The sequence below is a fragment of the Bos mutus genome, chromosome 26 (assembly GCF_027580195.1).
Source record: "Bos mutus isolate GX-2022 chromosome 26, NWIPB_WYAK_1.1, whole genome shotgun sequence".
Lineage (NCBI taxonomy): Eukaryota > Metazoa > Chordata > Mammalia > Artiodactyla > Bovidae > Bos > Bos mutus.
Window position 1 is genome coordinate 35,597,683 of NC_091642.1, and position 18,574 is coordinate 35,616,256.

Below are 18,574 nucleotides of genomic sequence, written 5' to 3' on the forward strand. Positions count from 1 at the left end.
TGATGCTCGAATTATATGTTTGGAATCAAATAACAAGAGTATTTTCAAATTGCAACTCTTTTCCAAGTCTCCGTCTTTAACAATTAAAAAAAAAATAATTCCCCCAAATTCTGCCCTGTTCAACTTATGAGAACTTATTATTATTATTCTTTCCATTTCTTTAACTAATTTAACCTTCTTTCTTAAGGTTCATACTTCTCCCCTCTCCCAGGAGCACAGGCCCAGAGCTGGTACAAAGTCCTCTCTCAATCTTCAGGCCACAGAAATCAACATTTATGAAATCAAACTTATTCATACATAGGAAAGACACAGCAATTTATCATTAACTATAAATAAGGAACACATGTGTGGCTAGAAAGGTAATTATTCACTTCCTTTACAAGGTGACAATACATTAGGTAAACAAAGATGAAGGAACATGCAAGTGTGTAACAGTTTTAAGGACTTATCAAAAACAAATTCTGAACACAGTTCAGACCCTAAACAATTTAACAACAATCAAGTGGTTCATTTACTGCAGTGCTCACTCAAACTTTATACTGAAGGTATCTATATTTAAGCATAACTAAAATCAACAAATTTTTCAAGTATCCTAACTACATAAACCAATAATGTTAGTAACCAGAAAACTATGCTCTACCCTTACAAAGTGTAACATAATTAGTGCTCATAAAGTATATGTATTCTAGTCCTTTCCACAATGCTACTTACTGTTCCTAAAGTCAAAGGCTTAATTGAGGAGAATGACCTATTCTCCTTTATTTTTTCTTCTATTTTTTGGTCACACTGCACAGCATGTGGGATCTTAATTCCCCGACCAGGGGACAAACAGGCGTTCCTTGCAATGGAAGTGAGGCGTCTTAACCACTGGACTGCCAGGTAAGTCCATGACCTATTCTATTTTAGACAATTTGAAATGCTCAGATTAAGAAACTGAGTCTTAAAACTTTTTTCCTTGCCTGTCAAAAGATAGCTGAAAGTGATTCAAACACTCAACTAAAACACCACTCAGAAAAAGACATGAGTGATGAAAAACATGAAACATCATCTAAGTACTATAATCTCACCTATTCATAATGAAAAAGATGCCAATATAAAAATAGTGCCAAGCAAAAAATTACTTTCTACTGAAAGACTGGGTTTGACATAGACTATGTTCGATCTAGTATGCAATCATGTTACAGTTACACATAACATGGAGCATTTGAAATAATTCTCACTTGCAGTTTGGGGGTCATAAGACAAACTCTGTAGCTGTATTCCAACTTCAGCCTATTAATTTAGAAAAACCAAAAACTTAGGTCAATTGAACTACAATATAACTGAAATACTATTTATAATTAATAGATGCGATTTTTAACATGGCTCACCAACTGGTTCAGATGGCCACAAGCAGGAATTTCATACCTGCAAGAGAACACATGTGATAATCCTCATAAAATAATATTATGAATATTCATATGATTTGGGGACTGATTGTCAAGTTAAATGCCAAACTTGAGTCAGTCTGACTTTGCTATTATCCTAAAATTATTTTTATACTTCTTTACTATTAACATGTAAAGTACTAAATTGATCAAACTTTTAATAACTTTTTAAAAATAGTTAACCTATAAGTATCTTTCACTTTTGAACTTCATGTATCTCTGAAAAACTATAGATACAAAACACTTAAAAGAAGGCAAAAAGTTTTATATACAGTAACATTTTGTTCTTAGGGGAAAAAATAACATAGAATGTAAAAGTATATACACATGAAAATAACTGTGTTTTCTACACAAAAATTTAATTTTAAAAGGCCTAAAACTGTGAAGGGAAATGTAAAATGAGATATACCTTCCTATAATGTTTTATATTTTATAGAGAATATAATCATGTGCTATTTGTGCAATTAACAATTAATAGAGAAAAAGGTTGCAATTCAAAGTAGTTTAGTTAAATTTATAATCTTATAAGTGTCTTTCCATTAGAAAAAAATTCTAGTCCCCAAACATATACTCATCCTTAAGAATATGGCAACTCCTTTCTGGGTATCTGCTTAATGAAATAATTATCCTATAAAATACTACTACCACTCTAATATTCTAACAGATTTTACAGTTTTGCCCTTCTTGAAGCAAGTGATGCATCTTAAGAAAGATCAAAGGAATCTATTTTTTCCTTAGTACTTCTAGCACTGCCTCACTTTTTCAGACAGTTTTACAGTGGAATACTAGCTACCTTCATTTTCTATAGCCGTAACAGCTTAAAACCTTATCCTAAAACATGACAGATGTGTCTGAACACTCTTCATGGTTTTACTCTTACAGTATTTTAAATTCTGATTCTAAACACAAAACACATTTTACATGTGAACATAGTCAAAGATCTCAAATGTAGTTTTATACTGATAATGTTTTACAGAGTTTAGAAATTAGGACTGTAAAACAAACTTTTCAAGTGGAAACAGAAAGTTGTAGCTTTTCCATTACTAATAAAAGAAAATCATGCCCACGTTTAAAATGACAATTGCAGGAAAGAGAATAGCAAAATGAGACAAATAGGGGGTGGGGTATAGGACACAAACTGTAGTAAAAGAGAAAGCAGAAACATTCCATCACATGGTGAAACAGATACATTTTTGAGGGTGGAAAACAGTCAGAGGAACAATGACTTTGTTATCCATCACGGCTCCCAGAAAACAAACAGAAGCATGAAAAAGGCACCAAAATACACACTAGTCCCTACACACACCAGAACACTCAAAAATTAAAAGCAGCAGCTGAGAGAAATCAACATGTAACCAATAATCAACATGTAACCATGTAATCAATAAACAGCCAGAAAGGGACTGTAGAAGATAGAAACTGCATTTCAATCCCACTCTTTCTTCCCATTTGAAAATAAGACTTGTTCTTTTCCTGACCACTCATCAAATTTTCAAACAACATATATATAAAAAGGAAAGAAAATGTGAGGCCTTGGCACTCCAAAATGAAAACAGCAGATTAAAGGCAATGGCACATCCGTAAACAGATAATTATCCACTAGTAATTAGAGACCTACCATAAGAAAATATCACAGAATGTTAGTTTACATAAAGATATTAAAGTACTATATGCACATGCATATTTCAGGTAAACTACCATAAAGTCAAGAATACAAACCTTCAATAGCAAGACCACTGTTTTTGCCTCTAGAGGGCGAACTTGGTCTTCTGAAAAACTCTAGACAAGAGAGGTTACTTTTAGACTTTACAAAAAAAAAAAAAACGAGTTAAAATTTAAGACGTCCAGATAGCAAAGATTCCCAAACTTTATTGGATTAACAGCAACCTTAGTGCCTCAGTAATTATTATTGGCACCCCCTAAACCAACAGAAATACCCAATTATTCTGTTTAATGAGTAGTATGTCCCAGTACTTAGTAGCCATTTGAAAAAATACACATAAATTAAAAGAAAGCTTTATTGCATTCTTAAATAACCACAATTAATTACTAATTGGGGCATGTGTGCCTTTTGTGCAGCGTACAATTTCACAATCTTGAAGTAAGACTGGACACCATCACCTTCATTTCCTGTTCCACACTGATTTTTGCACAATATCTGATTTTTACCACAGCAAACTCAGAAAAACCAGATTCACAAAGACACAATGTCACAGAAAGTAATGTATTTCCATTTTATGTTAAAACTGTGTACTACCTCAAGCTCTCAGGCAGCACCACATCCAACAAACGGTGGAAGAGTATTACTGAGTTTGCCACGGTTCCCATCAGCATTAGCCGCTGCAGCACATGGGGGGCCCTCGGCACACAGCTTTGGAATCATAGCGCTTTAGTGTTAAGTCTGAGCAGCATATAAACTAGTCCATATTTTAATTACTTGAAAATGACATTAACTATAACAAATGCTATTAAAGATATAAAAATTATGTTCTTATTTACTTGGGAAACCAGTTTTTCTTTTCAGCAATAAAAAGAACACTATTAAATCCTTATAGGAAAATATTTTCCCAATTTAAATGATGATTATTGTTTTCATGGTGATTATTTTTATAAATGCTGGATGTGCTAAATTTGATAAACTATAATTGGAAGGAGATAAATAAGACATTTATCATTCTATCTCCTTCTGAGGAGTAACTTCTCTGAACTTAAAAATGCCACAAACTGATAAAGGAGTCTCACTGTTGTCCAGTCTCACGGATCTCCTATTACTGAGAAGCACAAGCTAATAAGTCAAATAACACATGAAATTCTTAAGAACTCAAGAATATGGGTATTAAGAGAGGTAACAGAAGAACTGGCTCCTAAATTACTGGAAATAGAATATATACCCACCCATCTCACAAAGTCCTTGGTAGAAAAAATGACCAAGGAAATTTTCAACCTCAAAATATATCAGTTCACAACTACCCATCATACATAAAAGCTGTGCCACTGCAAATGCTACCATGTTCAATTAGAAGTCACAGTATGTGGTGAGAATGGTTTACTGAGAAAATTTTAAAAAAGAAAGAAAAAAGAAGACACTATCCAAGGAATAACTAGGAAAGAAAATCAATGTTCTGCTACTATAAATAATTTTCACAACCATAAAATATAATTGAAAATATACGTCATGCTTTAAAAAAAAACTTAAGATTACTACAAATATCTATAGTCACAAAATTTTGTATGTTAAAAAAAATCAATGAAAGTAGAATATGGTTATCTAGAAGAGAATCTTTGGAAAGCAAGACAAACCGCATGGCTATATTAGTACTTACCTGCTGAATGATTTTGGAAGTTTTCTGAAGATTCTCTCTGGGAGGGACTTTACCAAATAATTTCCAGCCAGGAGCACTATGTACAACTGATTTGAGTTCTTTTGTCCTTTTTGGGAAAAGGTTTCTGAAACACAGAAAAGTTACATGAATTGTGCTTCTGGTAACCAGGGAACTACTTGAAAAATGGTAGATGTAAATAAAATGTAAACATTTGCTTTGAACTAGCTACAAAGTGTACTAGAATTGACTATACATGTATTATACTTGACAGTAAAAGCCAAAAATCTGAGAACAAAAAAGTTAAAGAGAACTTGTATAAAATAGGTAAAGGATTAAGCCATACAATTTTTGTGGGAAAATACTACTTAATTATTCTCTGTAACAATTTGTTAGTGTTTGAAATAAAAGAGTATCTATTGAGCCTATTCCTATAATATATGTATATGCAAACTGTTTTTCCTAGGCAAGTATGCACAAGAAAAGCTTACTGTGAAAGGGCCAACATGTAACCTAGTAAGAAAGTTATTTCTCATTGACAGTCTAAACAAAAATCTGCATAAGGAACAAGGATTTTACTTATAATCACCATGCCCTTACCAACCAAATTAAGTATATATTGTACATGTAAACAGGAATGATATTCAAAATATGTATACATCAATATGGCATGCCAGGGTACCACAGACTAATCAGAAAGGTACAATGAATCCAACTGAATATAAACACTTCATATAAGCTGTGATATAAATATTCACTAAGAAAATTTAAAATTTTTACATACAAACAGTCACAAAGTATTTGAAATCTCAAATAACTTGGTTTATCTATACTCAAAATACATACATACATCTGTTCTTAAAAGTACATTATTGTGATAAGAATGGGATAAATTTTTAATGCATAATGTTAAGGCTATTCTTCGAGTTTAGAAAGATATCAACGGACTCCTACAAAATATGGGTTAATCAATAATAAAGAAATACTTTCATTTTCCTGAGTGTACAGTGGAAGTGAATTGATAACTTTTGATGACAATTTAGACTAATTCCTACTTAGGATACTCTAGAAGTTTCATCTGAGACCATATATAGTTTACTCAGTTTCCTATTTCATAAAATATCTACGTTTTCAATAATGATTACATGAAGGACTGGTATATTTACAATAAAGTTTCATGCCTCAAAGGATGGCCTATTAATTTAAATACTATTTTATACCTTGTGTGCTGCTCATCAATTTATTGCCTCATAGCTCCATTATGAACCCTGCAGTATACGCTCTGTGACAACATGGAATTCCTTTGAGGATTTCTCCTTTTAAAATAAACATGAAGCTGTTACACTTTCTCAGTAGAGAGCACTGAAGGGACACAGCAGGAGAAAGGGGCTCTGGTCTCCTGTGGTTTCCAGCTGAAGCAGAGTGGGTCAGTGGTTTGGTGTGAGGATATCCAGTAGAATTCTGCTCAGTCATGTGCCCAAGTCCCTCAGCAAACTTGCAGCCTCAGCAACTCAACTGGCAGATGGCTTTCCTGTAGTCCTCTTAACATGTAAACTGGCACCCCAAAGGCTTCCTGCCAGCACTGATGCACTAATTCTCTCTGTAAGCCCCACACAGCTCACTTGTACTCCCCAGAAAGTTCTCATCAAGCTATGCTTCCCCCACAAGCCTCCATGTGGCCTGCCTACACACCTTCCAACCAAGGTTTCCCATCCAACCATGTTAAACACAGGGGAAGGACCTTTGACACCAAGGTTTATACAAAGAATTCTTGCATGAGACATCAAAAGCATGATCTCTAAAAGAAACACTGATGAACCAAGCTTAAATTGAAACACTTGCACTTCAAAAGACATCACTGATGCAAAATGAAGTAGAAGGATCTAGAAATCAGTGTCTCCACCAAAGTAAAATTTGAGCCAGAAAGAGCAATTGGAATCAATCATTTTAGAATTTCAGAACCTTATCAGAAATTTATAACCACCAAGAGAGTGCATGAAAGGAGAGGCTGCTGATCTTCCTTAAGTGAAGAGCATGGGTGAACCAACTACCATCAACTGTTCCTCAGCCCTTCCCTCCTGCAGCAGTGGAGATAGCAGCTTGCTGGCTCCAGGAGGAATAGTTTCTAGAACAGGCAGCAGCAGCAGCTTCCATTGGTGGTATCTATTAGAACATTAAAAAAGGGTACATTTTTTGACCCAGATATTTAAGGAAATCTTAGTCAGGCCACCAGCTAACTGCAGGAAATAACAGAACAGAAACTTGTGACCACACACAAAAAGGATTACACACTTTGCAAAAACAGTTTGGAAATAACACAAACAGATGGCTCTAGCCTTCAATGAACAAAAATCTGCAGTCACTGAGAACTGAGAAAACAGATTTATGCGGTTTCAACATAATAATGCTCAGAATGTCCAGGTCTCAACAAGAAAAGAATTATAATACATATAAAGACACAGCAAAGTATAGACCAGTCACAGGAGAAAGAATTTGGCAAAAACTATTCCTAAGGAAGTTGAGACAATGAGATTACTAGTCAAACATGTTACATTAACTGTCATAAATATACCCAATGAGCTAACCAAAACTATGAACAAAGAATTAAAGGAAATCAAGCAAAGAACAAAGTGAGAATATCATTAGAGACATTATATATAGGAACCAAACAAATTCTGGAACTGAAAAGTAGAATACAATTTAAAATTCACTAAAATAGTTCAACATCAGATTACAGCAAGCAGAAGAAAATATCAGCATGTAACATGACAATAAGACAGTTGAACTTATTCAGTCTCAAGAGCACAAAGAAAAAAGAATGAATAAAAATGAGCAGAGCCTGAGAAATCTGTACAACCCTATGGCATATACTAGCATATATACTATAAAAGTTCCAGAATCAGAAGAGGAAAAAAAAAAAGGGAGGTGGCAGAAACAATTTTGAAGAATGGCTAAAAATTTTTCAAATATGATGGAAGACACAAACCTACACATCCAAGAAGCTCAACAAACTCCAAGCAAAATAAATTCAAGGAGATATACACAAAGATACATTATAGTCAAACTGTCAAAAGACAAAGAATTTTGCAAACATCAAGAGAGAAGCAACTATCACAAACAATCTATCTTCATAAGATTAACACCTGATTTCTCATATGACATCTTGTAGGCCATAAAGTGTCAGGCTGACATAATTTAAAGTTCTAGGGGAAAAAAAGAAAACTATCAACTGAGAATTCTATATGCAGCAAAAATCTATCCTTCAACAATACAGGAAAAATGAAGATATTTCTAGATAAACAAGTTAAGCGTGCTCATTCCTAACAGATATGCCCTACAAGAAATGTCAAGAATTCTTCAGAATGAAGTGAAAAGTAGCTTAAAACCATGAGAAAACACTGGTAAAATTATTTACACAGGTAAATGTCAAAGCCAGTATTATTGTACTTTTCTGTTTATAACTCCACATTTTTCCTATGTGATTTAAAAGGTAAATGCATAAAATAATATTTACAAATTTATGTTATTGGGCATACAACATACAAACATGTAATCTCTGACAATAACAATATAAATGAGGAGGTACAGAAATGTATATAGTTAGTTAGCACAGTATTAGTACACTAATGAAACTGGTTTATATGCTAATGAAATTAATTCGGTATAATTCAAACCAAGTTGCTTTAAGTTTATGATGTCAATTGTAATCCCCAAAGTTACCACTAGAAAATAACTTTAAAATATACATAAGAGAATCAAAATGGTACACTAAAAATTCAACTAAATACAAAAAGTAGTAAGGAGGAACTGAGGAACAAAAAATATATATAAGACATACAGAAAATAAACAGCTAAATGACAGAAATCCTTACTCATCAACAACGAATTTAAATATAAGTTGATTAAACTTTTATTAAAAGGAGAGTGACTGGCAGACTGGATTAAAAATACTATGTATGTTGTCTACCTGGGTGGCACAGTGGTGAAGAACCCGCCTGCCAATGCGGGAGATGGAAGAGACAGGGTTTGATCCCTGGGTTGGGAAGATCCACAGAAGGAGGGCACGGCGACCCACTCCAGTATTCTTATCTGGAGTATCCCATGGACAGAGAAGCCTGGTAGGCTACAGTTCATTCGGTCACAAAAAGTCAGACACAACTGAAGTGACTTAGCAGCAGGCACATGTTGTCTATAAAATATTCACTTTAGATAAAAAGATACAAAGAGGTTAAAAGTAAAAAGATGGAAAATTATATTGAAAGCAAATAGTAACCAAAAGAGAATGCCAGTGATAATATTATTGTCACATAAAATAGATGTTAAGTCAAAAAGGTTACAAGAAGCAAAAGAGAACATTATGTGTTGGGGCAAAGTTTAATCCAGCAAGAACATATAACTACTATAAACATTTTTGTTGTTGTTAAGTAGCTAAGTTGTGCCCAACCCTTTGGCGACCCCACAGACTATAACGCACCAGGCTCCTCTGTCCATGAGATTTCCCAGGCAAGAATATTGAGTGGGTTGCCATTTCCTTCTCCAGGGGATCTTCCCAACACTGGGATCAAACCTCCATCTCTTGCATTAGCAGGTGAATTCTTTTACCACTGAGTCACCAGGGAAGCCCAATTATAAACATACATACACCTAACAACGGAAGAAAAATACATGAAGAAAAACTGACAATACTGAAGGAATAGGCAGTTCTACAATAACTGGAGACTTCAGTACCATAGTTTTAACAAAAAAAACAATCAGGTCAGAAAGGAAATCGAAGACTTAAACATTAAGTAAGTTAGACCTAATAGGCATATGCAGAGCATCCCACTCAACAACAGTAAGATACACATTCTTAAGGATACATGGAATATTTTCCAGAATGAACAATATGTTAATGCATAAATGCTTTAATAAGTTTTAAAAGATTAGAAACACACAAAGTATCTTTTCCAACCAGAATAAAATGAAATTATAAATCAGTAACAGGAAGAGGAACTTCTCTAGTGCTACAGTGGTTAAGAATCCATCTTGCAATGCAAGGGACACAGGTTCAATCCCTGGCTGGGAAACTAAGATCCCACATGCCATGGAGCAACTGAGCCTGAGCACCACATAACTGAGCCCTCGTGCTCTGGAGCCACTGTGCCACAACTAGAGAGTCTGTGAGCCCCAATGAAAGATCTCACATGGCACAACGGAGATCCTGTGTGCCGCAGCTGAGACCCAATGCCCACCAAATAAATAAATAAATAAATAAATGTGTCAAAGAAATATATATATATATATATAAATAATAGGAAGAAAACTGGAAAATTCACAAATACATGGAAACTAAACAACACAGTCTTAATAACCAATAAGTGAATAACCAACTTAATAACCAATAAGTGAATAAATTAGTCAAGAAATTATAAATTAGAAAACACTTAAGATGAACTGAAACAGAAATAGAGCATATCAAAACTTATGGTATACAACAAAGGCAATGCTAAGAGGAAAGTTTATAGCTATAAACACCTATACTTAAAAAGAACCATACCTCATATCAATAATATAACTGCACACCTGAAAAAAAAAAAAACTAGAAAAAGAAGAGCAAACTAAACCCAAAGCTAGCAGAAGGAAGAAAATAGTAAGGATTAGAGTGGATAAAATGAAAAAGAGAATTGAAAAACAATAGAAAAAAATTTTAAGCAAGTTTTGTGGAAAGATCAACAAAGTTGACAATTTCCTAGCTAGACTAAGAAAAAAGGAGAAGAGTAAAATTACAAAAAGCAGAAATGAAAGGGGGATATTACTACCAATAAGGGGGATATATGAATACTATGAACAACTGTTCACAAACAAATCAAATAAATGAAATGGAAAAATTCCTAGAAATACACACACTACCAAAACTGACTCAAGAAACAGAAAATCTATTGAGGCAATTGACTCAATAGTCAAAAACCTAACAAAGAAGAGCTGAAGAACAGATGGCTTCACTGGTGAAAAATCTAACAAATATTTAAAGAATAATACCAATCTTTCTCAAATTCTTCTAAAACAGTGAAGAGGCCCAGAGTTACTCAGTTTTCCTAGGTCTTTCCCATGTATACATATTATTAAATTTTTGCTTGATTTTCTGGAATCTAAAGCTAGAATAATATTTTATATTGGACGGGCAAAAACTAAGAAATATGATAATATCAAATGTAGAGGGAAAGGAACACTGAGGAATTTATGTTGGTGTAATCACTTGTTCCAGTTGCATACACTATACTACTGTTGAGCATTATACTTCTAGCTACATACTCCAGAGAACGTTACGGACATATGCACTAGAAGACATATAAAGAACATTCAAGGCAACATGTTCAAGAGAGCAAAAATCTTTTAACAATTCAAAGATCCACTGATAGAAGAATAGAAAACTTAAGTTATGCTAATTAGTAAATGCAATATTATTCCACCGTGAGAATGAGCCAAACATACATTCATCAACATGGATGAATCTTAAAAATAACGTTGAGTTTAAAAAGAAAGGCAAGGGGTGGGGCAAGATGCAGAGTTCACATAGTGTATCATTTTTATAAAGCTCAAAAACAATAAAAATAATAAAAAATTGGGCAAAAATAATTCCATAAAACATCAAGGAAATTCAGGATAGTTGCTACCTCTTAGGGGTGAGGAGGATAAAAAGACACTCATAAGGTAGTATATTTTCAATAGTAGTGTTGGTAATGTTCTGTTTCTGAGATTAGACAAAGGGTTTACCAATGTATACCAGGCATCATAATTCACATATCTGTTACATATGTATTTCTTTTGTATGGCTAAAAAAAAAAAAAAAAAAAAAACACTAGTTTTTATTAAGCTATATAAAACTAATGTACCAACTGGAACTCCCTTGTAACTAGAGAGCACTAACTAAACCAATTAAAAGATTTCATATTCTTAATGTATCACTAAGGAGCTATAAAGTTAGCCTTTGCCTATAGTTTTAGGCATCCACTTTGGTCACAAGCTTAGACATACTTCTTTGGGCCAAAGTTGATAAACATTTCGGACTGTAAGCATTCCTCTTAGAGTCAATTTATATTCATATATAAATTTGTCTTCATCATACTGAGGTAGTTATTTAGTCAGAAGCCTTCACACTAACAATTAGCTCTTGCAGGTGCGGGGAGGGTGGAATCTACAATGAACAAGCAGTTTTGTTTGTTTTTCACAGCTATTGATACCATCAACTCCAATCACTGACAAGAACGAAATCTTTAATTACAACTTTAACAGTTTCAGATCTAAGAATCTATAAATTGCTTTTCTCCTCACAACAATGCACGAACAAGGCAGTGCCTGTAAGGTGAAAAACATAGCTTTTCATTCTCTAGAATTGCAGGGTTACATATATAATTAATTAAAGCACCATAAAGTAAAAGAACATAAGCATTATTTTTTCAAACTCAGTGAAGCACAGCTTCAAAGAATGTCACCTGGCTGAGAATGCAGACAGAGCAAAAGAATGAGAAGACCACAAATGTAAGATGTGATTATACCAGAGGACAGTGATAATGACAGATCAGAAAACTCATGTGCAGAGTTTTACAAGGAGTTTTTGGGAGTGCTTGTCTCTATAACCTTTAGCTACAATTAGATACTGTAATTACAACCAAACACATTCTCATGTGAAAAGCTAGAGGCTATACATTATTGACACTGTCCATTAGATCTCTGTAAGTTACAGAACAGAACCCTTTACAAATCACAGACAAAATGTCAAATATACACAAAGTTTTGAATAAATATTGTTAGAAATTATTCTGAATCATTAAAAAATGTTATGCATGTATATATATATATTTATGTGCAAAATTAATTTACAAGAATATTTTGAACTTCCAAAATTAAAGTCAAGGAATAATAATTTTTTAAATCAAACAACAGTTGGTCTTTCAATGGATGCAATTTCTGAAGAATCTTGCTATGACTGGCAGGTATACAAAGGGGAAAAAAAGCAAACAACAAATAGATAACTCCGACAATAAAAAGTCTGCTTATAATATGTATTATAGTACAATATTATAATAAGACCAGAATGAAGCTTAAATTTTCATTAAATCATAAAAACAAACCAAAGCCAAGTATCTTATATTCACATATCCAGTAAAATTTGGCTACTCTAAGAGATTGTCATAAAATAAATATGAACCCACAGGTATCCAACTGCAAAGAAAGGACATCAGATAATGTTTCACAATAATTTCTTATGCCACTAATAACTTTTGGATTGGGTTTTCAGGTTATCCCTTGCCATGAAAAAACTATAACATAGCTAAATGGCATACATCTTCAATGAAATATAATTTTAAAATATTGTTACAAATATATAGAATGATATTAAAATGACATTACAGACTAAATGGGCTTCTACTTGCTAGCCTAGGAAGAAAAATACCAGTTTATCAAATCTTAAGGGGACAATACAATGAAAAGTTACAAAAATAGACTAAAAACGTCCCATACTCTGTTGTTCTTCTCATGCGCATTCCTTTGCCACCCACCTGCCCCAATCCACCATCAGGAGACTGAGAAAGTGGAGGTCTCAATGCAAATAAACATGTGGGCAAAAGTTCCTCCTCACCAGTTTTGCAAACTAAAGACAAACTGTCTTTGTCTGTCTCTTCCCCTCGCCTTTTTCCCCCCTCCCAAGACATTCAAAGTTCTTAACTTTGAAGCAACAGTAAAGGTTTCTTAGCAGAACAAAACTGCTAAATGTGTTCAAGAACCCACACTTAAAAGGGGACAATTCTTTCACGCTGAATTGGAGGTAAAGCCGGACTGTATGAATGAGATTTACACATCAGTGTTGGAGGACAAAAGTCATTCATTTTGACTGCTTCCTGTTTCAGGAGAGTGGCAGGGCAGAGGGACATTCCTAGCATCTCTTTTCTCCCTTATGCATCTCCAACTGAGGAGATAAAATTTTGCTGACAGACATTGTTACCAAATGGCAGAGAAGATACTGTTTGCTCTATTTTTCTAATATGCAGGCTGTTTTCTCTGCACCCCTCTACCCCCATCTCTACAGGAAAGGCCTGGTGTGCTAGCCTTTCACAGTCACTGAACTGACTCAGTTCAGCTCACTTGTTCAGTCGTATGCGACTTTTTGAGACCCCATGAATTGCAGCACACCAGGCCTCCCAGTCCATCACCAACTCCCGGAGTTCACCCAAACTCATGTCCATCGAGTCAGTGACGCCATCCAGCCATCTCATCCTCTATTGTCCCCTTCTCCTCCTGCCCCCAATCCCTCCCAGCTTAAGGGTCTTTTCCAATGAGTCAACACTTCACATGAGGTGGCCAAAGTATTGGAGTTTCAGCTTTAGTGTCAGTCCCTACAATGAACACCCAGGACTGATCTCTTTCAGAATGGACTGGTTGGATCTCCTTGCAGTCCAAGGGACTCTCAAGAGTCTTCTCCAACAGTCAGTTCAGTCGTTCAGTCGTGTCCAACTCTTTGCAACCCCATGAATCTCAGAACACCAGGCCTCCCTGTCCATCACCAACTCCCGGAGTTCACTCAGACTCACCTCCATCAAGTCAGTGATGCCATCCAGCCATCTCATTCTCTGTCGTCCCCTTCTCCTCCTGCCCCCAATCCCTCCCAGCATCAGAGTCTTTTCCAATGAGTCAGTTCTTCTCATGAGGTGGCCAAAGTACTGGAGTTTCAGCTTTAGCATCATTCCTTCCAAAGAAATCCCAGGGCTGATCTCCTTCAGAATGGACTGGTTGGATCTCCTTGCAGTCCAAGGCACTCTCAAGAGTCTTCTCCAACACCACAGTTCAAAAGCATCAATTCTTTGGCACTCAGCCTTCTTCACAGTCCAACTCTCACATCCATACATGACCACAGGAAAAACCATAGCCTTGACTAGACGGACCTTTGTTGACAAAGTAATGTCTCTGCTTTTCAATATGCTATCTAGGTTGGTCATAACTTTCCTTCCAAGGAGTAAGTGTCTTTTAATTTCATGGCTGCAGTCACCATCTGCAGTGATTTTGGAGCCCAAAAAAATAAAGTCTGACACTGTTTCCACTGTTTCCCCATCTATTTCCCATGAAGTGATAGGACCAGATGCCATGATCTTCGTTCTCTGAATGTTGAGCTTTAAGCCAATTTTTTCACTCTCCTCTTTCACTTTCATCAAGAGGCTTTATATTTCCTCTTCACTTTCTGCCCTAAGGGTGGTATCAACTGCATATCTGAGGTTACTGATATTTCTCCTGGCAATCTTGATTCCAGCTTGTGCTTCTTCCAGCCCAGCATTTCTCATGATGTACTCTGCATATACGTTAAATAAGCAGGGTGACAATATACAGCCTTGACGTACTCCTTTTCCTATTTGGAACCAGTCTGTTGTTCCATGCCCAGTTCTAACTGTTGCTCCCTGACCTGCATATAGGTTTCTCAAGAGGCAGGTCAGGTGGTCTGGTATTCCCATCTCTTTCAGAATTTTCTACAGTTTATTGTGATCCACACAGTCAAAGGCTTTGGCATAGTCAATAAAGCAGAAATGGTTTTTTTTTTTTCTGAAACTCTCTTGCTTTTTTGATGATCCAGCGGATGTTGGCAATTTGATCTCTGGTTCCTCTGCCTTTATTAAAACCAGCTTGAACATCTGGAAGTTCACAGTTCATGTATTGCTGAAGCCTGGCTTGGAGAATTTTGAGCATTACTTTACTAGCATGGGAGATGAGTGCAATTGTGCGATAGTTTCAGCATTCTTTGGCATTGCCTTTCTTTGGGATTGGAATGAAAACTGACCTTTTCCAGTCCTGTGGCCACTGCTGAGTTTTCCAAATTTGCTGGCATACTGAGTGCAGCATTCTCACAGCATCATCTTTCAAGATTTGAAATAGCTCAACTGGAATGCCATCACCTCCACTAGCTTTGTTCGTAGTGATGCTTTCTAAGGCCCACTTGACTTCACATTCCAGGATGTCTGGCTCTAGGTCAGTGATCACACCATCGTGATTATCTGGGTCGTGAAGATCCTTTTTCTACGGTTCTTCTGTGTATTCTTGCCACCTCTTCTTAATATCTTCTGCTTCTGTTTGGTCCATACCATTTCTGTCCTTTATTGAGCCCATCTTTGCATGAAATGTTCCCTTGGTATCTCTAATTTTCTTGAAGAGATCTCTAGTCTTTCCCATTCTGTTGTTTTCCTCTATTTCTTTGCATTGATCTCTGAGGAAGGCTTTCTTATCTCTCCTTGCTATTCTTTGGAACTCTGCATTCAGATGCTTATATCTTTCCTTTGCTCCTTTGCTTTTCAGTTCCCTTCTTTCACAGCTATTTGTAACGCCTCCTCAGACAGCCATTTTGCTTTTTTGCATTTCTTTTTCTTGGGGATGGTCTGGATCCCTGTCTCCTGTAGTATGTCAGGAACCTCCGTCCATAGTTCATCAGGCCCTCTATCAGATCTAGTCCCTTAAATCTATTTCTCACTTCCACTGTATGATCATAAGGGATTTGATTTAGGTCATACCTGAATGGTCTAGTGGTTTTCCCTACTTTCTTCAATTTAAGTCTAAATTTGGCAATAAGGAGTTCATGATCTGAGCCACAGTCAGCTCCTGGTCTTGTTTTTGTTGACTGTATAGAGCGTCTCTGTCTTTGGCTAGCTGGATACATTTAGAGTTAGGAGGTACAAAGGCGTATCTTTCAACTCAGATTTTGTGAGTATTAAAACTGATGTTTTGAGGTCCTATTTGTGTCCATGTCTTTCTCTCTTCTAGTAACAAACCCATATGGGCTGATAAAGAGCTGTTCTCCCTCAACTCCAACTGTCAAGTCTACAGGTTGGGTATCTTATTGCCTCAGATACACTGGAAACATTAAAACGATGTTTTCTAGTTTGGGCTTTTTCATGTTTGCTTTTCATTCTATGACACATTTTGTCAGTGTGTACAGCGAACAAGGAGTGGCAGTAGTAATTTCTCTTTCCATTAAAATCACTCTCCACTCCAATCAACACTATGTTCACACACACAACAACCTACACACCAGAGACACAAACACACCATCTTCTATTCTCTGCACCACTCACGTCCACTCTTCATAACAAAAAGAAACTGAGAAAATCTGGAGCAACAGTTAAGAAACAGCACCAACTCAAGAAATACCAGATCGATGTTTCTATATTGCCAAAAATGTAAAGAAAAAGAAAAGAGACACACCACCACCAACAACAAAATAACAGATATGGGGATAAGAAGAGGAAGAAAATAAAAAAAGGCCAAGTTTTTCCTTTAAGTGGTTTTTATAATAAAGGTTGATGAATGGCTTTTACTTGTTAATACCTGTTAATACCTGCTTCACATATCTGTTTCATTTTTCTAAGATTTCGTCACTTCTTTTACCACCATAAAAGAGTTAAAAATGATATAAAAGAGATCACTTGCCTACTACTCCTTATTAAAGGATATATATATAGCTAACCAAAAAGGGCCACAGCTTGTTCACACCATGTAAGTTCTCTGCTCATGATTTCTAAAGTAGAATCTCCAGTACTTGGGTCTTTAAGAATTGGCAAACCCACTTATATATCTGAGCAAAAACCATATAAATTCCGTATTTTCTCAGACTATGGCGTCCGACAGTTACAGGAAAACTGTGACTACATAATCCTGAACCTTCTTACCACTAACAATATCATCAGCTCTAGTAAAACAACACTGTTTTTGCCTAATATTTACATACATATGACTTTTTAAAACTTTTTAGATTCATTAAATAAATTCTAATCATCATTTAAATGTAGTTGTACATTAAAAGGGGGCTAGAATACTTTTCAAAACAGGAAAAAATTCAACTTTAATCAAGAGAGAAAAATCAGCTTAAAAAACTGGAAATCATGACCTGATCTTCAAATTCTGTCTCAGCAGAAGTTGGACTTCTGACCACACAGCAACTTCCTGGACTTTGTACTTAAGTTTCCCTAAAGTATAATAGAAGGCCAAAAAGAAAACATTATCTAGTGAACATGGAATGCTACAGTTTGACTACATAATTAATTCAAAGAATTATAAGTACTGTCTCTTTAAAACACAGTTCTTTGGCTACCCTTGAGTATTTTGGATTAAAGATCTGGCATGAAGATTACTTACATTCTTTCCAAACCTCAATCATTTTTCACTTGAAAAACACTTTCAGCTGACTAGATGCAAAAAAAAAGTTTTGTTTTTTTTTTTTTTTTTTTTTTTGCAAAATAACTTAGGCTTTTTTGAATTCCAAGAATTTTCTTTTAGGCCCGGTTCTGGATCTTGTCTTTGTCATTATTACAAATCCTAAAAATCAAAAAATAATAGAGAATTTTACTTAATACCCACTGTTTAACTAATCTAAATACTGCCACAGATCAGGACTATCAGAAAAGTACAAGTTTAAAAATAAAATAAAATTTAAAAAAAAATAAATAACAACAAAAAAAAGAAAAGTACAGAATTAAGCATCATTTATTCTTTGTAAAAAAACAGAAACAGAATTTCAATGCTGAAAGTAAAGGTTGTAATTCTTTTTTTACAGTATTTCAGAGCTGTTAGGGACCTCAGCCAGAAACCAGATTAAAGGTTCTTGATCAAGAATCAGTGCACCTACATGAACAGACTAGAGGAGGTCCATGAGCCTCCTCAAGCTCTATGTACAATTTAAAGTAAATGATGTATTCACAAACATTCTTCTTGGGCAGCTATCTATAGCTTTCATCAAATGTTCCAAGTATTCAATGTGTCACCCGACCACCCCCAAGAAAGGTTCACGAGCCACTTCCCAAGGTCACGTAAATA

The 18,574-nt window shown here is 35.3% G+C and overlaps 1 protein-coding gene across 5 annotated transcripts in view; it reads right to left on the bottom strand.

Annotated features, from left to right (window-relative positions):
- TBC1D12 (TBC1 domain family member 12) overlaps positions 1-18,574 on the bottom strand; it is a 95,176-nt gene that overhangs the window by 48,647 nt on the left and 27,955 nt on the right. For 2 of the 5 annotated variants that reach the window (XM_070363265.1, XM_070363267.1), the window contains exons 2-3: positions 4,751-4,874; positions 3,147-3,206 (exon numbers count right to left, since the gene is read on the bottom strand). The exons of 1 other annotated variant lie outside the window; for it this stretch is intronic. In XM_070363265.1, coding sequence (XP_070219366.1) covers positions 3,147-3,206; positions 4,751-4,874 — 184 coding nt within the window. Of the gene's footprint in view, positions 1-1,370; positions 1,408-3,146; positions 3,207-4,750; positions 4,875-18,574 lie in introns of all 5 variants that reach the window. 2 more of the 5 variants (XM_070363268.1, XM_070363266.1) reach the window with 2 other exon arrangements.